General features: G+C 37.5%; 1 protein-coding gene across 3 annotated transcripts in view; it reads right to left on the bottom strand.

The window, feature by feature from the left end:
* Positions 1–21,133, bottom strand: part of ntrk3b (neurotrophic tyrosine kinase, receptor, type 3b) — a 210,365-nt gene that overhangs the window by 156,481 nt on the left and 32,751 nt on the right. For all 3 annotated transcript variants that reach the window (XM_077624911.1, XM_077624894.1, XM_077624903.1), the window contains exons 2-3: positions 12,249–12,323; positions 7,035–7,106 (exon numbers count right to left, since the gene is read on the bottom strand). In XM_077624911.1, coding sequence (XP_077481037.1) covers positions 7,035–7,106; positions 12,249–12,277 — 101 coding nt within the window. In that variant the 5' untranslated portion in view covers positions 12,278–12,323. The remainder of the gene's footprint in view (positions 1–7,034; positions 7,107–12,248; positions 12,324–21,133) is intronic.

Below are 21,133 nucleotides of genomic sequence, written 5' to 3'. Positions count from 1 at the left end.
AACCACAATATTCGAGGAATTACTATAAGCCTCAAACAAACAGGCTTGTCTAAAACAAGTGTGGAAATAGCCAAAGCACGGAATCAAACTGGCGGCACATTTAGAAATGAATGAGCATGTCAAAGCAATTAAAGAAATTAAAAAAATCAATTAAACTCGAAATGAACTCGTGCTATAATTTCCGGGTTGCTCGGCTGGACGGATCCGACTGTTTACCGTGCGCACCCACAGTCGACTTTAATCATCGGCGTCGAGAATAAACAACAGCGCGTCGTACAGTGTTGACGTCTCACTTGAAGACGTGATCAAATATTTAGGCGGCGTCTGAGGCGCGCGGCGAGCGCGGCCCCGTACCTCAATTAAAATCCCCCTTAAACAAGTCAGTCGGTGGACGGTTAAACTTGTCTCATTTAGGCAGCGCTTGAAATGAAGCTCTCTCTTGCGTCCTTGGGATGATTCCACTTTGGTTTAAAGCCATTATTGTAAAGCAAACTCATTAAGAAGGCAAGCACTTTAGAGAACAGTTCAATTAGAAAATTAAATATAGCTTAGCTCAACATAATAAATAAGTAGTAGTCAACATGACTACTACTTACGAACTGAGTCGACTACTTACGAACTGAGTCGACTACTTACGAACTGAGTCGACTACTTACGAACTGAGTCGACTACTTACGAACTGAGTCGACTACTTACGAACTGAGTCGACTACTTACGAACTGAGTCGACTACTTACGAACTGAGTCGACTACTTACGAACTGAGTCGACTACTTACGAACTGAGTCGACTACTTACGAACTGAGTCGACTACTTACGAACTGAGTCGACTACTTACGAACTGAGTCGACTACTTACGAACTGAGTCGACTACTTACGAACTGAGTCGACTACTTACGAACTGAGTCGACTACTTACGAACTGAGTCGACTACTTACGAACTGAGTCGACTACTTACGAACTGAGTCGACTACTTACGAACTGAGTCGACTACTTACAAACTATGTGGACTACTTACAAACTATGTGGACTACTTACAAACTATGTGGACTACTTACAAACTATGTGGACTACTTACAAACTATGTGGACTACTTACAAACTATGTGGACTACTTACGAACTATGTGGACTACTTACGAACTATGTGGACTACTTACAAACTATGTGGACTACTTACAAACTATGTGGACTACTTACAAACTATGTGGACTACTTACAAACTATGTGGACTACTTACGAACTATGTGGACTACTTACGAACTATGTGGACTACTTACGAACTATGTGGACTACTTACGAACTATGTGGACTACTTACGAACTATGTGGACTACTTACGAACTATGTGGACTACTTACGAACTATGTGGACTACTTACGAACTATGGACTACTTACGAACTATGTGGACTACTTACGAACTATGTGGACTACTTACGAACTATGTGGACTACTTACGAACTATGTGGACTACTTACGAACTATGTGGACTACTTACGAACTATGTGGACTACTTACGAACTATGTGGACTACTTACGAACTATGTGGACTACTTACGAACTATGTGGACTACTTACGAACTATGTGGACTACTTACGAACTATGTGGACTACTTACGAACTATGTGGACTACTTACGAACTATGTGGACTACTTACGAACTATGTGGACTACTTACGAACTATGTGGACTACTTACGAAGTATGTGGACTACTTACGAACTATGTGGACTACTTACGAACTATGTGGACTACTTACAAACGATGTGGACTACTTACAAACGATGTCGACTACTTACAAACGATGTCGACTACTTACAAACGATGTCGACTACTTACAAACGATGTCGACTACTTACAAACGATGTCGACTACTTACAAACGATGTCGACTACTTACGAAGTATGTCAACTACTTACAAACCATGTCGACTACTTACGAAGTATGTCGACTACTTACAAACTATGTCGACTACTTACAAATGATGTCGACTACTTACGAATGATGTTGACTACTTACGAATGATGTCGACTACTTACGAACTATGTCGAGTACTTACAAACTATGTCAACTACTTACGAACTATGTCAACTACTTACCAACTATGTCAACTACTTACGAATTATGTTGACCTAGGGAAGGACAACGGTGTTTTATTTTGAAAAGAAAAAGGCATTTTCATTTCGTATCAGTGCAAAAATTCCTTGCTAGCACGTCGGATTACCTACGACATTTTAAACGAAGCCAATCTTGTCGTCGCTGCAGGCAACGGCCAACCACAGAGCGCCGTTAAAAGCATGGAATGTACATTGTTTACAATTCTGCCTTAATGCAACATGGCAGTGTGCCAAAATAAAATGGGGGAGAAAAAAATGTGGCGTGGATTCAACTTGGCATCGTCTTTACGTGTTTTAATCTCAAGGTTATACGTTCTAGGAAGAAAAAAAAATCTAACTGTCGTCTTTGAAGTCAAATACTATTACCTTCTAAATGGTTAGCTGCTAGGTGACGGCAAGGATGATGATTTCAAGCATTATTAATTATTACGTGTCAGGGCGACCTCAATGATGTCCCAAACAGAGGGTCTGCTAGTGTTTTGGTCTCGGGGGAGGGGCACGCTTCATCACAAGTTGAGGCCAAACTGGACGCAATCGCGGTGTCAGAACGGCTAATTAAACTCATTTATTTTATTTACTCTGTGCTAGCCTTCATTTCATTTGTCATGTGCAACGTTATTTAATGCTACGCTGCCTTTTAGAATGAAAACAGGCAATTACATATTTTGTTAAAGATTATGTAGCACAATGTGGGCAAAACTTGAAAGAAATACTTCCACTTTCATTGGAATTTGGTGGTTTACATTTTTAAATCACTATTATTTTATATTAATTGCATATTTTTTCTTAAAGAATACATCATTGACTACCACTGACCATTGATTAATCCTGAAATAAGGATATTGTAATGTATGCAATTATTTTTGGGTTTAAAACATTAAAAAATACATGTAAATCGGCAGTTAATTATAGACCACATGCAATGTAATCGTTTGAAAGCAATGTAGATATTTATATGAACTCATTTTTCAGAAAATGTCCATGAAAATAACAAAATACTGAAATTTTACGCTTTCCTAAAATGATTGGAAATAATGCAGAGGCTTTTTCTAATTGACGACTTCCACCTAGTGTTAAATATGAGAAATGCAACAGAATTTAGGCTTTACCTAATATTCTTTTGTGGGCCATATTCAAAAAATATTTTAATAATTTGCTGCAGGCCAATAAAATATATATTTTTTAAAAACTGTATTAAGTCTCGGATGGCCCACATGCCATAGATTGGTCTCCCATGCGGGCCAATAACTTTTTTCAAAACTGTACAAGGTCTCGGTTGGCCCACCTGCCATAGATTGGATGGCCATGCGGGCCAATATTTTTTTTTTTAACTATTAGGTCTCGGGTGGCCCACGTGCCATGGATTGGACGCCCATGCGGGCCCAAATTTTTTTTTTTTTTAAACTGTATTAGGCCTTGGTTGGCCCACATGCCATAGATTGGACACCCATGCTCTAACATTAACAACCAGTATAGGAACTTTTCTTTCATTATATTTTCTACATGTACGCACTAGATTTCCAATCCATTTTGACTCGGAGAAAGAACGAATATAATTTGTAAGCGCTAGACTCCAATAAAATAAGAACATATGGCTCACACAACATCAGGTATGATTAACCTACACAATCATCGTAACTGTGATTGAGTAAACAATAATAGTCCATAATTCTTAGTAGTGCTTATTAGCTGGAGCCGCTTGCCAGAAGCCTCGGATAAATTTCATTCAAATTTGTTTGGGCCGAAAGTAATGCCAGAAAATAAAAGTGGAGGGAGGATTAATATGTTTCATTAAACGCTGATGAGTTTGATTAAGGCTTCTGATCGCCCACGCAGATAAAATGGATGGATACCCTGACACGGGTAGACAAATAGTGCAGGCTAAGACTTGGCCATGAGATCGCCACGTAAATCTGACGGGTCAGTCGAGTCTCACGTTGCTGCCTTTAATTTAATGTTGCCATTACAAGTTATTTCCTCCAAAGTTGCCCCCAGTAAACACACTCTTTACAACGGCAGGGCTGAGGGGAGCTCAAATGGAGCATAGACCGCTAATGCGATTTGGTGTTACACCCTGGACGCAAGAAAAAACAGTCGATCACGGAACTGACACGCTTAGAAACGCCACAAATCCATGTTGTTTTTATCCGTTTCAAATATCAATTCAATTCTTTGACGCCACTAACTTTTAATGGAAAGTTTGGAACGAATCGGGATAAAGAAAAAGAAAAAAAGACAATTGAAGTTCAATCTTCAAGGGTTCGTTTTACCACGCACTTATTTTCCTGGCAACATCAAAGACAAAATCCAGTCTGATTTTAACATCAAAGACAATTTGACGGAAACATTACCTTAATGATGAACAATTTCATGTTTTGGAAACCAGTTTTACTATTCAATCAAATAATATGACTTCTTTTAACAACAACTTACAAGTAAACGTGTCTTGTGGTCTTTGATGATTCAGTGTTTGCAAAGCATCAAAGACCAAAAGACACGTCTACTTCTAAGTTGTTGTTAAAAGAAGTCATATTATTTGATTGATAAGTAAAACTGGTTTCGAAAACATGAAATTGTTCATCATGATTGTGAGAAGAACACATTTTTGTAATATACATATAGAAAACCTGTCAACTCGTACGGTTCGCCTGCATTTTCTTATTACAATCTTTTTAACGGACAAATTAAAATCTATGGGAAAACACTAAAGTAAAATAAATAAATAAACATTTATATTATAGCATCCTCAAGAACAACACCATGTTTTCTATGGTTTACTTGCTACATTGTAAGCCTTCGTACTCTCTCAACTCGTCCCTCTCTCTATTTCGTCAATCACACGGTGCATTTAAGGACATGATGTAAAACTCAACACTCCATACCCACACAATTCTCCATGATAAATGAGTCTCTACTTACATTGAAGAAACCACTTCTGGAACCAATTCATTTCTTTAGTAGAAATTCTACCGTATTTCTATTCCAACATCAATGACCTCAAAGATTCCAAGACCCCAACAAAGACGTATTGACGTTTGTTCTCAAGGCAGGCATTGTTGAGATTCCCCTAGTACGTACTTTTGCACTCTCTCCGGTATTGTGAGAAAGTAATACCAAGAACTCCTTCACCGGACTGTCTTTCTACGGATGTCATTTCATCAGCGAGCGCAAAATCCAAGAGGTTTGGCTAAAAAGACTGCGACCAAGTTCCTCGGGGCGTGCTTACGCCTGGAAAATAACAGCGCGATAACAGCCTGTCATACACTAACACGTCAGCCTTTTGTTAGAGAAATTACTTTGCTCTTCGCCAGCGTGCCGCCCGGCCCGGCCGGACAAATTGTCCATTTAGAGAGCGGCGGTTAAATGGAAGCACGTCGCCTCCTTGGTCGTCTTCGGCGTGTTGAGGCCGTGCAGATAGGAATCCAATTATCCAAGGCAAATAATGGATGTCTCATTTAGGAGAGGCGCCGTTCGGCAACAATAATGCCCCCACACGTTCCCCTCCGCAAACCTCCCCGCCACACAAAGCCATTCTTTATCAATATCATCATCTCAATGTATTAGCTTTCCGTGCTGTAAGGAATACAGCAGATGGGAGCTAATTTTGACGCTAAAGGGCTACATTTGATTTTTGAAATGGGGAGATTAGTTAGCTAATTTGGAGATCTGGTCAAAAGAAAATAAACAAATAAACGGAAATGAAAGCGACGCTTGGTTGCAACCAATGTTTACAGTTCTTCCATTCTTGGATGCTAAAGGGCTACATTTGATTTTTTTGTAACGGGCGGATTAGATAGCTAATTTGGAGAGCAGGTTAAAACAAAACAAATATAGATCGAAATAAAAGCTTGGATGCAACCAATGCGTAAAACTTCATCCATTTTTTTGACGCGAAAGGGCTACATTTGATTTTTGAAACATGCAAATTAGCTAGCTAAAGGCCTACATTAGATTTTTGAAACGGGCGGATTAGCTCGCTAATTTGGAGAGCAAGTTAAAACAAAACAAATATAGATCGAAATAAAAGCTTGGATGCAACCAATGCGTACTAGTTCATCAATTTTTTGAGACGAAAGGGCTATATTTGATTTTTGAAACATGCTAATTAGCTAGCTGAAGGCCTACGTTTGATTTTTGAAACAGGGAGATTAGTTAGCTAATTTGGAGAGCAGGTTAAAACAAAACAACAATAGACCGAAATAAAAACTTGGATGCAACCAATGCATAATAGTTCATCCATTTTTTTAACGCGAAAGGGCTACATTTGAATTTTGAAACATGCAAATTAGCTAGCTAAAGGCCTAGATTTGATTTTTGAAACGGTGAGATTAGCTCGCTAATTTGGAGAGCAGGTTAAAACAAAACAAAAATAGACCAAAATAAAATCTTGGATGCAACCAATGCATAATAGTTCATCCATTTTTTGATGCAAAAGGGCTACACAGATTTTTAAAACAGGCTAATTAGCTAGCTAAAGGCCTACATCTGATTTTTGAAACGGGCAGAGTAGTTTGCTAATTTGCAGAGCAGGTTAAAACAAAACAAAAATAGACCAAACAAAAAGCTTGCATGCAACCAATGCATAATAGTTCATCCATTCTTTTAAAAATAAACTAAATAATATTAACATTAAATAAAAATTAATAAATTGGAATATACCAAGTGACTTTAAACAGATGTTAGTGAATGCCTTGTATGGTTTGCTAGCTAATCGCAAGCACAAAGACACATTTTCACCCATTAACACTTGAGCATTGATTCACTAAATAGTTGATACCTCGTAATGATGTACAATAATCACGCAGTGATTTAATGTGGAGATGAAAACAAATATATTAGAAAAATATGTTTGGTATGCCTGAGTGAGAGCCGTAATTTGCTGGCTTTTGGTGTAACGGGATATTGAGAGGACATTTACTCACATGTAGCGTAGGTGGGGATTCTGAGCGAAGGCTCGCGCCTGAATCACCTTCAGGTTGCAATTCATGATGGTGCTGGAACAAATAAGGGGAGAGAATGTGTGTCAAAGTGTGAAGAAAGCACAAAAAAAAGCTCCGGCGTGGGAGGAAACCACTATTGTTTCCAGTCCTTTTCATTTCCTTTTTGGCTGGTGTGTACGGTTTGGAATTATGTAACACAGCCTTCCCGAAAAGATGTGTTGGAAACGGATAAAATGTCCAAATTGAATTCACGGCAGTGTACGTTTAATTTTTGTGTGTAAACACACGTTATCATTTTTTACGTAAACATATGTCAACGGCAATTTCAAGACTGAACCAAAGCTGGAAGGTGTTTCTATGAATACCAGAGACAATATCCAGTCTTTAAAAACCTAACATTTATATAACTAAATCCGTAAACATCAATATAAAACATTTTAGTGTCTTTTTAAATCATCGAATTTGACTTTGCCTACATTTAAGATCCTTTTTGACTCTCAATAATGATTTTTTGAAAGATTTTATTACATTATTTTCAAGAAGAAACCTGCCATGCTATTATGACGACAGTGGTACCTCGACATACGAGTGCCCCGACATACGAGCAATTTGAGATACGAGTAAATTTTCGGGAAAATATTTATCTTGAGATATGAAACAAATTTTGATATACGAGCATACAGTGGACACAATAGGCTGCTCACAACATCATGGCCACTGTCTCTCTCCCCGCAACTCCCTCGTGTAATGTCTCTACGAGCACTGGGCGGAGCGTAGCATTTTTTTTCCGCTAGACCACGTGTCAAAGTGGTGGCCCGAGGGCCAAATCTGGCCCGCCGCATCATTTTGTGTGGCCCGGGAAAGTAAATCATGAGTGCCGACTTTCTGTCTTAGGATCAAATTAAAATGAAGAGTGTAGATGTATATTAAATGTCCTGATTTTCCCCTTTTTAAATCAATAATTGTAATTTTTTAATATTTTTTTTCTGTTTTTAGTTCAAAAATCATTTTGTAAAATCTAAAAATATATTTTAAAAAAAGCTAAAATAAACATGTTTTAAATCTATAAAAAACTGAATATTCAGGGCTTTGAATCCAGTTCTTTTAATCCATTTATTAAAAAAAAATCTAAATATTATATCTAAAATGGTCCCGCCCACGTGAAATCAAGTTGACGTTAAAGCGGCCCGCGAACCAACCCGAGTCTGACACCCTTGCGTGAGAATGACGGATGGATCGCTAATACGAGAGGAGTATATACTACTTCTCGTTGGCAAGTGGTCGTGCGTTATCCTATTGTGAGGATATTTGTGTGCGTCATTTTTGGAATATTTTGAAGGGAAGACAAAATCAAACAACCCTCCATAGGTTGCATCTGAAAGTCAGGGTGGAGGCGGGGCCAATGGAGCCAGCCTGAGAGAAGAAAGGTATCAAAATTTAAAATAAAATAAGAATTAAGTTTAATGCAAGGTTAGATTCAACTTATTTTTGAGTGTCTGCATCATAATCCAAGTTCATTTAAATTTACTTATGTTATGTTACCAGTGCATTGCCATGCAAAAATCCCCCCCCCCCTCTCTGCCCGTCTCCCTCCTTGAAATCCGAATTAAGCTCGTATCTCGAGGTACCACTGTATCAAGACAAAGAAAAAAATCATGTTTAATAATACTTTCTGCACCCAGATTTTTGTCTTCAGTCAATATGTTTGTATTCATCAAATACAAGTCATCGAATTCAACATCCCACCCTCGCAAACAAAGCAAAAAGTCATTTTCCATCTCCCTGGGGAGGATATTAAGTCGCAATCAGTGGTATAGTCTGAAAGTAGTACTTGAAAAAGAATCCTTCCCTTCAAATGACTTCATTCCCCAAAAAAATGAAGTTGTGTCTCGTACAGATGAAAATGGTGTGGCGAGTTCATTCTGTCACGCTCTTGCTCACTAGCAGGAGAATCCACTGCAGCGAGTCCAAACAGTTCTGCCTCATCTAAATCCAATTTTAATTCCAAATTTAACTTGGCTCAGCTCGCAGGCACCCCGCAGCTTCAATTGCAATGCTGTAATCAAAGATGTCTCTCGCTGACATCATCACCGTGCGCCTCCTAACAATAGAGTGTGCTATTTAAACTCAAATTATCTTCCCATCACGTCTCTGTGGGGTTTTCGCTGAGACGCCAGCCAATTACGAGATATCGTTATGAGTGACGGTTGAGATTGGGCCATCAACCTGATGTCGGAAAGTTTCAGCAATATCAAAGAGGAGTTGGGGTCATCAATGTCGTATTTTTTTGTATGAACCAACAGATCAAAATGGATTGGACGTCCAGGCCAGCGCTGAATTAAATGATAAATTGCATTTGTGTATTTGTAAACATAAAACAATACAATCTTCAATGACTTTTCTTAAGTGTGTCTTTGATGAGCAGCGATAGTTTAACAAAGCTGCAAAACCCATACTTGTAAACAAATGTTATTTAGAATTTGACTTTTGAATTTAAACAAATAATTCAATCCAATCACATTTTTGCGAATTTTTAAACAGTTCCATGACAGACCTAAATAGTAAAAATGCACCAGGTGCCAAAAAGCATTTTGACGTTAGCAACATGTTAATGAAAAGTAAAGTTGCTGTTTGAATGTAAACAAAAGACAGGTTTGAACAAAACATTTTACTGGACCACATTTTGGCTTTTTAACTCCAAAAATATTTGATTTTTTAAGGAAAATATATTCATAATAAGCATGAGTTAGCGCAGAATGCTAATATTTATATATTTGAATGAAAAATGGTCTCCACAACATTAGAAAATAATGCAAAAGGAAACAGGAGATTCAGCTATAATCCTTATAAAGCGTGATTTATGGATGGACGCGTGTATGTTAATATTCTCTCGCTACGTTTGTCCAAACCGTGCAACATACAGAATTGATTTTTTTTATGATAGCCAGAAACGACTGTTGGATCCTAATAGATGAGTGATTAAATTTTTTCACCTTGTATATAATCTTTTGCAAGCATAAATCCTCCCAGTATCGGGCAACCAAAGGGTTATTCTTTGACCATACTTCAATTTTTCCACAACCAACTGTATTTTTTTTAAAACAATTTAAACCACCAAGTCTTTATCAAGTATGAAATTAGTTCACGGTCGACAATTCGTGTGATCAATGGATTTTAACTGGAAAAAAAAAGTTGGACTCCTAAGTATATAATGAGTTGCGGCATACAAAAGCAGCCGCCATCATCACCATCATGAACATTGTAATGTTATAACACTCTAGTGGATATTTTATTTTAATCTATTTCCAATTAAAGCATCAACAGAAACATGCACAGCAGCTCTTTCATTAGCGCACCGCTCTCCTGCATATTTAACAACACGCCGTTTTTCATGAATGATTGCGTCTCATATCGTCGTTATTGAAATATGCAATAATGAGCGTCAAAGCGGGCTACGGGACTGTTACGGGACCGCCGCGCGGACCCCCTCGCCAATCGCCACTCGACTCCACCCCCTCCCACGCGGAGTTTGCGGTAATGAGAAAAATGCTAATTTGCTGCTGGAGATATTACACTTGGCCTCCCTGATGAGGGATCAGCGGGATCAAGGGAGCGAGGCCAGCTCAGACTTTAGAAAGGCTAGGAGGGGGGAAAAAGAGGAAGGGGAGGTCAGCAGGTAGCCATTGAGAAGAGGGAATCGGTGAAGTGTTTTTCTTTGGTAATAGCAGGCAAACAAGTTAGACACAAAGAGCCAGTCAGTCGTAGGGCACACAGAGAGACAAACAACCATCCGCACAATTACATCACACTTGTCAATATACAGGTTTTTCCCATATTAAATAGGTTTTTTGATCATTTCAAATTGTGCGCCGTATAACAACTTTTGTAGGGGATTTTTTTAAGTACGTATTTTCACGACTATAAGGCGCACTTAAGTCTTAAATTTTCTCCAAAATAGACAGGGCGCCTTATAATCCAGTGTGCTTTATATGTGGAAAAATGTGTCATTCATTGAGGGTGCGCCTTATAATGCGGTGCGCCTTATATTCGTGAAAATGCGGTACGTTTTTTGTAAAACCGATCTCGTTTTAGCCATTTTGGCTCTAATCTGGATCGTCTCGGTCACTGGTAGCAGACGAAAACGTCATCGTCAATTGCTAATGTTGTCATGCTTTGAGTCAGTCACTTCCACCTTTTCACGATATAAATATAGCATGTCAGCAAGCAATGTACCCAGACAGTCAAGCGGTCAGCGTGATACAATGACATCTACAGAATCTTGAATTTAGTGCATACAAAAGGCGCACCGACTGATTGGGTGCCACGTCTACTTTGGAGAAAATATTAGACTTTTAAGTGTGCCCTATGTGAGGAAATATGTACCGTGTAGCATTTGTACGGTTTCTTATCACTTAAGGGGAATTGCAATCATTAATAAGGGGAGAAATTGGCTGAGGTTGACAGATATGTTTTCGTCTTCTACCAGTGACCGATATAATCCAGATTAGAGCCGAAATGGGTAAAACAAGATCGGTTTTACAATAAATGCACTTTAAAAAAATCCTGTACAAAAGTGGTTATCCAGCATACACAATTTAAAATGACCAAAAACTTATAAAATAGGGGAAAACGTATAAATTGACAGGTATGGGTATGACGTCCAATCCATTTGGAGTGGGAGGGGCCAATGAACCTTCACTACTGAATTTAAAGGTTGCCTATTTGAGGAAAACATTCTGAAATGCTTTGACACTCGTGTTTTTTAAAGAAAAATTAAATTGTGATGAAAAGATAATGAATTAAAATACAAATGATTGACCTCGATTTAAGATTTTGTAATGCTAATATGACTTCATGTTGCCTCTCTTGCTGCCATCGACGGCAATAAACATCCAACCACATGCTTCAGTTCATCCTTCTGCTGTAAATATAAATGACTTATCACTAATCCAGTCAATTTGAGCTGGGAAGGTTGGCAGCGATTGAACGAATTCCCTCTCACGCTCCCAATTCAAGTAGATTGGATGACTATCACCTCATTGGCAGCCAATGAGGTAAAAAGCTCTCTTGGCTTCCTGCCGGCGTTGAGATTAATCGTAAAAAAAATATATGTATATTATATATTTATGGACATGTCATCACTCAGCTCCATTCCCCATTCTTCCCCCTTCTCATCTATCTTTTAATGCCACTCACAGTCTTTGCAGTCCAGTGTAGAGCGCCATGTCCACATCCCGGAGGGTCTGCAATCCTGTCCAGTTCTCGATGTGTCTGCAAAGAAAGGAGACAATGATCATGTTAGACATGAGAAGTTGTCAACACTAAAACCAATTGAATCCGTTTATGAGGCTCTTAAAATATTGGACTGAAAACCAAAAAACGCAAAACCACTGTCAGATATTTAAAAAAAACAAACGGCTAAACTGGGACGATACTGTCGCCACCTTAGTTTACAAAATCTTCCATCACATAGCTCCTCCTCCACTGTGTATTATTTTTTTGCATTAGTCAGTGCAGAATTAAGAGAAATACAATAAATCCAAAACAAGCCAGTGCAATGAAGAATAGGCGTATGATAAAATCGATGTGAAACACGAAATCATAGAAAAATATGAGTAGTGTACGCGTGACTGAGATTGCTCGCCAATACGTATGGAGAAGCAGGTAGTCCGCCGACTCCCAAGATTTTGCACAAAAAAATTCCAACATATCGAGAAGGGCTGGCTCTAGAGGTGACTGTGTAGTTCCCTTCAAAAAGAGTGCTAAATTAGCCAAAGCAGCTTCTCTGTTCATAGAAACTCAATAGCAATTAGCATACGTCAACTCCCATCTCTGAAACTCTTGGCTAATCATCTTAAAGCCTGGCTGTCAGACGAACAAAATTGCGATCACAACGCTGTCTAAAACTGTGCTAATTATGTGTATGTTTCATCCTTTACCTTCAAGCTGCACAAAGGACTAAAGATGGACTACAATCTTAGATATTTATATAAAGTAATCCCTCGAATATCACGGTTAATGTAAAACAAACATGGCCACGACAATTGCAAATTTGTGAAGTAGCGTCACCCCTAGTAAAAAAATAAAAATTTTTTTTTTTTTTTTTTTTACTTCAGCGCTGAGTCCTAGTAGCAAGAGTGGCTTTCAGTTTCAAGTTTCAGTGTGGATTTTTACATTTTTATGAGCTTTAAAAAAAAATTAAACTTAAAAAATAAATTTAAAAAAACATTTTAAAAAATTAAATATATATAAATAAATATATATATTTTTGAAGTTCATAAAATGTGAAAATCCACCCTGAAACGCTTGCTACTAGGACTTAGCACTAAAGTTAAAAACAAATAAAATATAAATAATTAATAGCAAAAAAAATTGCAAAGTAGCGAATTTGCGCTAAGTGAATTGGATAACTTTATTCATCCCGTGGTCGGGAATAGGAAAGGCATTTTAGACATAAATAGATAGGTAATAAGTTAATAAATACATGAATAAATATATAAATAAATAAGCGTGTCTCTGAAGTATATATATATATACACATACGTGTACATACACACACACATTAGCACATATATACATACATACACAGATGTACATGCATGCATATGTCGCGATAATCGAGGGATTACTGTATATATGTTCAGTAACATGAATATAAATATGAGTTATCCCTTATTAAATAAATTTAAAGTCCGAGAACAAAATAAACAGAGAAGCCACGTACAAAAGGAAAATAATGAGCGCTTTAAAAATCCAGAAACATTTGATTTTGGAATTATCGGAAAATCCCGCGTCGGCATTAATCGGATTGGAGTGGACTGCGCCTGATGAGGTTTTCCTCGCCAAAACAATGAGGACAAACAAAAGAAAGAGCTTCCACGTTGATGGAAAATGAGCAATAATCAAGCAGACCGGTTGAAATAGATGAAAGCGAAGAGGAAAAGGGACACAAAGGCACAATTGCTTTGTTTTGACGGTAACTAGCGAGAAGTAAACTGATGAAAGGCTTTATTTCAGTCGTCTATATCTTTGATCACTTTCTATACCTTTCTCTCCTTGACGCGTTTTTGAATGCACGATTAAAAATAATAAAATTCCATGGCTTGCAAAGAGTGAATTAGCATGAAAAAATAAAATCAACTTAAGTGTCATTTTCACTTACCAGTCTATTGTTGTTTTTAATGTTAATTTTATTCATTTAATAATATTGTATGCAATCATAAATTATCTTTGTCATGATATAAAGATACCCCTGAGAATTAAATATTAGCTATTTGCATTGTATATTTGTTTCCATTTTCAATCATTATTGTATTAGTTTTATTTAATATATATATTGGCCTATTATTGTATTAGGTTTATATAATAATTATGAAAACAAATAACAAATATCAATATCTTATTAGTTTTATATCATGATTATTAATGAATATGAATATACAATACAATGATTTATGGATTTTCATTATTAGTCTTTATCACATTAGTTTTTTATGATGAATAATAATGCAAACAAATAGCTTATTAAGTATTTTTAATGAACCAAAACTAGTCACTCACCCTATAAAAGGGCTAGAGGTTTTAATATATCTTTTTTAGTTAAAATCATATAGGAAAAATAATCAAATTTTGAGAGCTAAATATAGATCAAAAATGTTGGCTATTAAAAATTTTTTTTTTTTAAAAATCAACTTTTGAGAGCTAAATATAGACTAAATGTTTGCTATTAAAATTATATATTTTTTTAAAAAATCAACTTTTGAGAGCTAAATATAGACAAAAAATAGTTGCTATTAAAAATATATTTTAAAAAATCAACTTTTGAGAGCTAAATATAGATTAAAAATGTTTGCTATTAAAAATATATTTTTAAAAAAATCAACTTTTTAGAGCTAAATATAGACTAAAAATGTTTGCTATTAAAAAATATTTTAAAAAACAACTTTTGAGAGCTGAATATAGATTTAAAAAAATTGTATTAAAAATATAGATTTAAAAAAAAGCAACTTTTGAGAGCTAAACAGAGATTAAAAATGTTTGCTATTAAAAAATATATTTCAAAAAAAACTTTTGAGAGCTAAATATAGATTCAAAATATTTGCTATTAAAACTGACACCTAATGGAAATGATAAACCTTTTTGTCTTGGAGTCGCAGGATATTTATTTATGTTGAGATGTCTTTTTTTTCGCAGCGACACCCTGAAAGGTATAAAAAAAGTCACATCGAGCATCCGTGTGACTCCACTGCACTGCATTGTGGGACGCGGTACACTGTCATTTGGCAATCATTCAATTGAATCCAATTCCACTACGGCCAAGCGCCATTACTGCCAGATAGCACGACTTTATCATCAGGGAGGGGGGTACATTGGGACATATCCTTGACATTTGAAAGCGAATGGAAAATAAATTTCTCCGACCGACATAACGCCGTTCAAAGTCTGTAGCACACATTTGAAAAAAAATAAAAATAAAACAGAGGATTAAGAATTATGGCGTTTCACAAATCTGACTTTTTTTAAGCGCAGATCTGTAGCCCTCATCACGCTTCACATATTTCCCCGGATTTTGTAAGATTGACAAGCGGTGGGCTAGAACTCGCTGTTTGGCGGATTTCTTCACAGTGGGCAACTTGACTCAACTTTATTTGGAGACAACTTTAACAACAACGGCAGCTGAGCATATTCAATACAAAGAGAATTCAAATAATATCGATTGTCATCATTTGCCTTTTCTTCATTGCACTGGCTTACTTTGCACCCATTGTGTTTCCCTTAATTCTGCACTGTTCAACGCATTAAAAAAAAACACGGAAACTATATTTCCCAAACTGCTTCTTCACTTCCTTTCCACATTCTTCATTAGTCTGCACCCTACATCATGGGGGTCCACCAAACCGGTCTTCAAGGACCACAGGTTTTCATTTCAACCGATGATAGGTTACTTTTTCACATACCTGTCAACTTATACACAGTGGTACCTCTACATACGAGCAGCTCTACATACGAGATGCTCAAGATACGAGGAAAATTTCTAGCAAGTAATTAGCTCTAGATACGAGGAAAATTTCTAGCAAGTAATTAGCTCTAGATACGAGGAAAATTTCTAGCAAGTAATTAGCTCTAGATACGAGAAAAATTTCTAGCAAGTAATTAGCTCTAGATACGAGAAAAATTTCAAGATGCGAGAAAGCCCGGTCGACCAAACGTCCGGTCGACCAAACGTCCGGTCGACCAAACGTCCGGTCGACCAAACGTCCGGTCGACCAAACGTCCGGTCGACCAAACGTCCGGTCGACCAAACGTCCGGTCGACCAAACGTCCGGTCGACCAAACGTCCGGTCGACCAAACGTCCGGTCGACCAAACGTCCGGTCGACCAAACGTCCGGTCGACCAAACGTCCGTTCGACCAAACGTCCGTTCGACCAAACGTCCGTTCGACCAAACGTCCGTTCGACCAAACGTCCGTTCGACCAAACGTCCATTCGACCAAACGACCGTTCGACCTAACGACCGTTCGACCTAACGACCGTTCGACCTAACGACCGTTCGACCTAACGACCGTTCGACCTAACGACCGTTCGACCTAACGACCGTTCGACCAAATGTCCGGGGACCAAACGTCTTTTGACAAAACGTCCGAGTACCGTATGAGACAACTCCGTTAAAAACTCTCTGCTAAACACTTCCAGGTACGAGTTCTCACGAGACATGCCGAAAGTCTAGTAGCAGTTAATCAAATGCCATTTATAAGAAACTCACTCTTTAATCTCACTTAAAACCAGTCATATTTCCACCAACGAAAAACGAGAAAAAACCGAGGCTAATCTATTACCAACACAAAAAGCTAATACTCATCTTGTAAAAGCATTTTTGCTTACCCTTTAACGTCAACATTCTTTGGTCGAAGGACACTGCCCAGCTGAGCGAGAAAATAACGAGTATTTTATTTCAGTCTTCATCGGTGAGCAGGCACACCAGAGACAACTATATGAATAAAAACATTTAAAGTCCATTTTTTTTAAAAATAATGTCCCATTAAAGGCTCTTTTATTTTATCCCCCGCCGGGGTACATTTAGCTTTGTTTACTGCAAAAGAGATATGGTGGGAATATTCAAGACGCAAACATAAACACAGACCTTAAACTCTTTAGCTTGTGACCCCAGAGGAGGTGAGCACCAAGTTTAGACTTTTAATTGCTAATTTTGCATCGGGGAGCCTCAAATGGCATTAAAGGGCCGGTGTGACATGAAGGTAACCTAGTTCGTTAGCACACGCGTACATACACACACACTGGAATTTAATAGCGGTGTTTACGATATATAAATGAAAACAAATTGGAACAGTTATCTGGAAGGATATCATCTTTGTAGCAAATCACAACACCGATAGCCAGAGATGCAGGCAAATGGACTGGAGTCTTAGGGATTTGGACTCTTAAATCGTAGTCAAACATTTCTTAACATGGACTTTAAGAAAGAAGCGGATTCGCTTCGACTGGGAGGGTTCCAGACTCAAGACCGGAGTACCTGGAGAACATGGAAATTCCACACAGGAAGACCGGTGTATGAGAGTGAAATGTTGATCTTAAAATCGTGAGGCAGACTTGTGAACCAATTATCCACTGTCCCACTGATTTTTTTTTTTATCGCCACAGTGAAACTGTGACTTTGGCTCAAAAATGTGTCACTTGAACGTACTTGACAAAATCGTGACTTGGCATAAAATGACAAAACGTCGTGACTCAACTCGACAGGAAATACTTTGAGACTCAGAACAAATGACTTGCAAGTGTCTGTTTATAGTATGCACCAAATAGGCCTCAATCCATATCAAAATAAACACTTCCATCATAAATAGTGTTAGATTTAAAAAAAATGGCTAAAATGATAAATCGAGCCAGCAAAAACATCCATAAAAATATCTATTATCACAGTTTGCAGAATCGCTAGCCTTGTGCATTGAAACACATTAGCTTAGTCCTCTTAGTGTACAGCAGGGGTAGGGAACCTACGGCTCGGGAGCCACATGTGGCTCTTTTGATGGGTGCATCTGGCTCTCCGCTAACCTGTGAGCTAAAACATGGAAACCATATACTACATCTAGAGCTGCTTTAATCTTCATTTTTTTTGCATTAGATTCTTCTGGAATGCACATTCATTTACTAGCAACTGCACAAGAATGTCAAAAGTAGTTTTTTCTACTTTAAAAGTGGTGAAATTACTAAAAACATAGGCACCCATTTACATGTATTTTGACTTTAAAATTCGGAGTATGGCTCTCAAGGAATAACATTAGAAAATATGAATTGTTTATGGCTCTCTTCGTCAAAAAGGTTCCCGACCCCTGGTGTACAGTAATACCTTGACATACGAGTGCCCCGACATACAAGGAATTTGAGATACAAGTAAAATTCCGAGCAAATATTTACCTTGAGATACAAGACACATTTTTAGAGACGAGCATTTGAGACAGCCAGCACTGGGCGGAGGATTGCATTATTGCAAAACCACTGTCAGATATTTTAAAATAACAAACGGCTAAACTGGGATAATACTGTTGCCACCTTAGTTTACAAAATCTTCCATCACATAGCTCCTCCTCCACTGCAAGAATTATGGGAAACACAATGGGTCCAAAGCAAGCCGGTACAATGAAGGGTAGTGCGAAGAAAAGGTGTATGATGACAATCGATATGAAGCACAAAATAATCGGAAAACTGACTGAGCTGGCTCGCCAATACGGATGGAAAAGCAGGAAGTTCGCCAAAAATCGCAGTGGAATAAATGAACCTCTTTGCCTTGGTTACTGCGCAAGGTTTACATTTAGTGTAACGTAAGATTAAAACTTTTTTAAGTGTGTCTGTATAGGAATCTAAGTTCATTTAGGTTAAATGTAAAGTTTATGTTACGCTACAAGCGCATCCGTCAAGTGACTTGTATAAAATTATGCCTCATTTTATTATTTAACATCATAAACACTAATTATTTGTTACTCTGTTAGTAGATGGTGAATTACAACCAATAAAAATATATTTTCCATTGTAATATCCTGTTTTTTGGTGTTTTTTTTCAGAGGGTGGGAACAAATTAATTTGTATTTAGTTCATTTCTATGGGAAACGTTGATTTGAGATACGAGTAAATTGACATACGAGCTCAGTTCCGGAACGCATTAAGTTCATATGTCGAGGTACCACTGTATTCCCCCCACGGAAAACTTTATTAACAAGCACATTGTTTAGGAGTCCATGTCCATCCCCCAATGGTAAGGCTTTGGAAAAAAATAATAATAATTCTATAGACAAAGTGATTAGCTTCCTTACAAACGTGCATGGCATTTAGTGAGAGCAACTTTGTCATTAATGTGATTCCCTTGTGCAAAAAGCCTGCACTTAGTCACATGCTGCTTTTGTTACCATGGCAACATTCCCACAGTGTGCACAGCAATGAGCAACACCGTGTTCTTTCTCGCTACCACATCTTAAATAGATACTTGTGTAACTAACGTGATCTTCCGGAAGCTAATATTGTAACTCGACAGAAGACATTGTATTAAACTAACCAAAGTCTCACATTAAAAAAAGCATCACAATTTTATTTTTTTAAAACAATGTATTGCTTTTCAAATACGGATTTGGTTGTGTATTTTATTTTTAGTTATAACGTATGGGAAGAATGAACTTTTCTTGTAAATATTGTTTGGTTAATCAGCCATTATCTATACTGCTTGAGGGTCGCGGGGGTGCTGTGGCCAGTCACAGAACACCCATTCACGCTCTCACTTATTCCGTCAACTTGATTTCACGTGGGCCGGACCATTTTAGATATAATATTTAGATTTTTTTATTATTATAAATGGATTAAAAGAACTGGATTAAAAGCCCTGAATATTCAGTTTTTTATAGATCTAAAACAATGTTTATTTGAGCTTTTTTATATATATTTTTAGATTTTACAAAAGGATTTTTGAACTAAAAACACAGAAAAAAATTATTAAAAAATTACAACTATTGGTTTAAAAGGTGGAAAAACAGGAAATTGAATATACATCTATACTCTTCATTTTAATTTGATCCTAAAACAGAAAGTCGGCACTCATGTTTTACTTTCCCGGGCCACACAAAATGATGCGGCGGGCCAGATTTGGCCCCCGGACCGCCACTTTGACACACGTGATTTAGAGTGTACAACCAGGCTAACATGCATGTTTTTCAGTTGTGGGAGGAAACCAGAGTACCCAGAAAAAAACCCACGCAGGCACGGGGTGAACACGCAAACTTCGGACAAGGTTAGAACCCACTGGGGATTGAACCCCCGAGCTCAAAACTGTGAGCCACAGTGCCACCCATCTTGGATATGTCTTTGTTAATTTACAGTATATATTAATTTAAGTATGTACCAAACAAACCAAATAAAAAGACGCTATTAATATTATCAGAACCTGCTTGTAATCATGCACATATTGGCAAATGTTGTATTAATATGAATATTTTAATCAGGTTTACAACATGCTTAAATAATTTGTGACATCAAATTGTTCTTAAAGGGAATTTATCTTGGAAATTACATGAGGTTATGGTACAGAAAATGTCCGTAACGCACCATTTTCTCTCATCACACGCTGAAAAAAACCATTCTGCAGTATTCACTAGTGCTGCCTCAGGTAAAGATAAATTCTATTCGAAGCTAACGGCAATTGGAAAAGAGCGCTATAGTGCGCTCTTTGAAGTATAGCACAACATCATCCCCCACCAACATTACCAAATGTTCTCATTTCTAAAAGCATGTATCCTCAAGTAACACCAACATTCTGAATCTTAATTCAAACGAAGCCAGCAAGAAAACGGCAGTAAAGTAAAGACTGCGGCATATTACGCAAAACCTCGCCGAAGGGCATGCTTACCATTAGCATCCCATCCAGCTAACATTAGCTCGTGTCTCTTTCGTTTTCTCATATATCTTCAAAAGTCAAAATAAGAAATGCGACATTGGAATAAAGATGGAGAGAAGAAAGAAAAGAAGAATTTAAGCAAAACCGGGAACGGTGTTGTTTTATATTCATTATAAAATCCAAAGCC

Source organism: Stigmatopora argus, chromosome 2, assembly GCF_051989625.1.
Source record: "Stigmatopora argus isolate UIUO_Sarg chromosome 2, RoL_Sarg_1.0, whole genome shotgun sequence".
NCBI classification, from domain to species: Eukaryota; Metazoa; Chordata; class Actinopteri; order Syngnathiformes; family Syngnathidae; genus Stigmatopora; species Stigmatopora argus.
The sequence above is the reverse complement of the archived record's forward strand: the minus strand, read 5'-3'. Positions and strand labels throughout refer to the sequence as shown.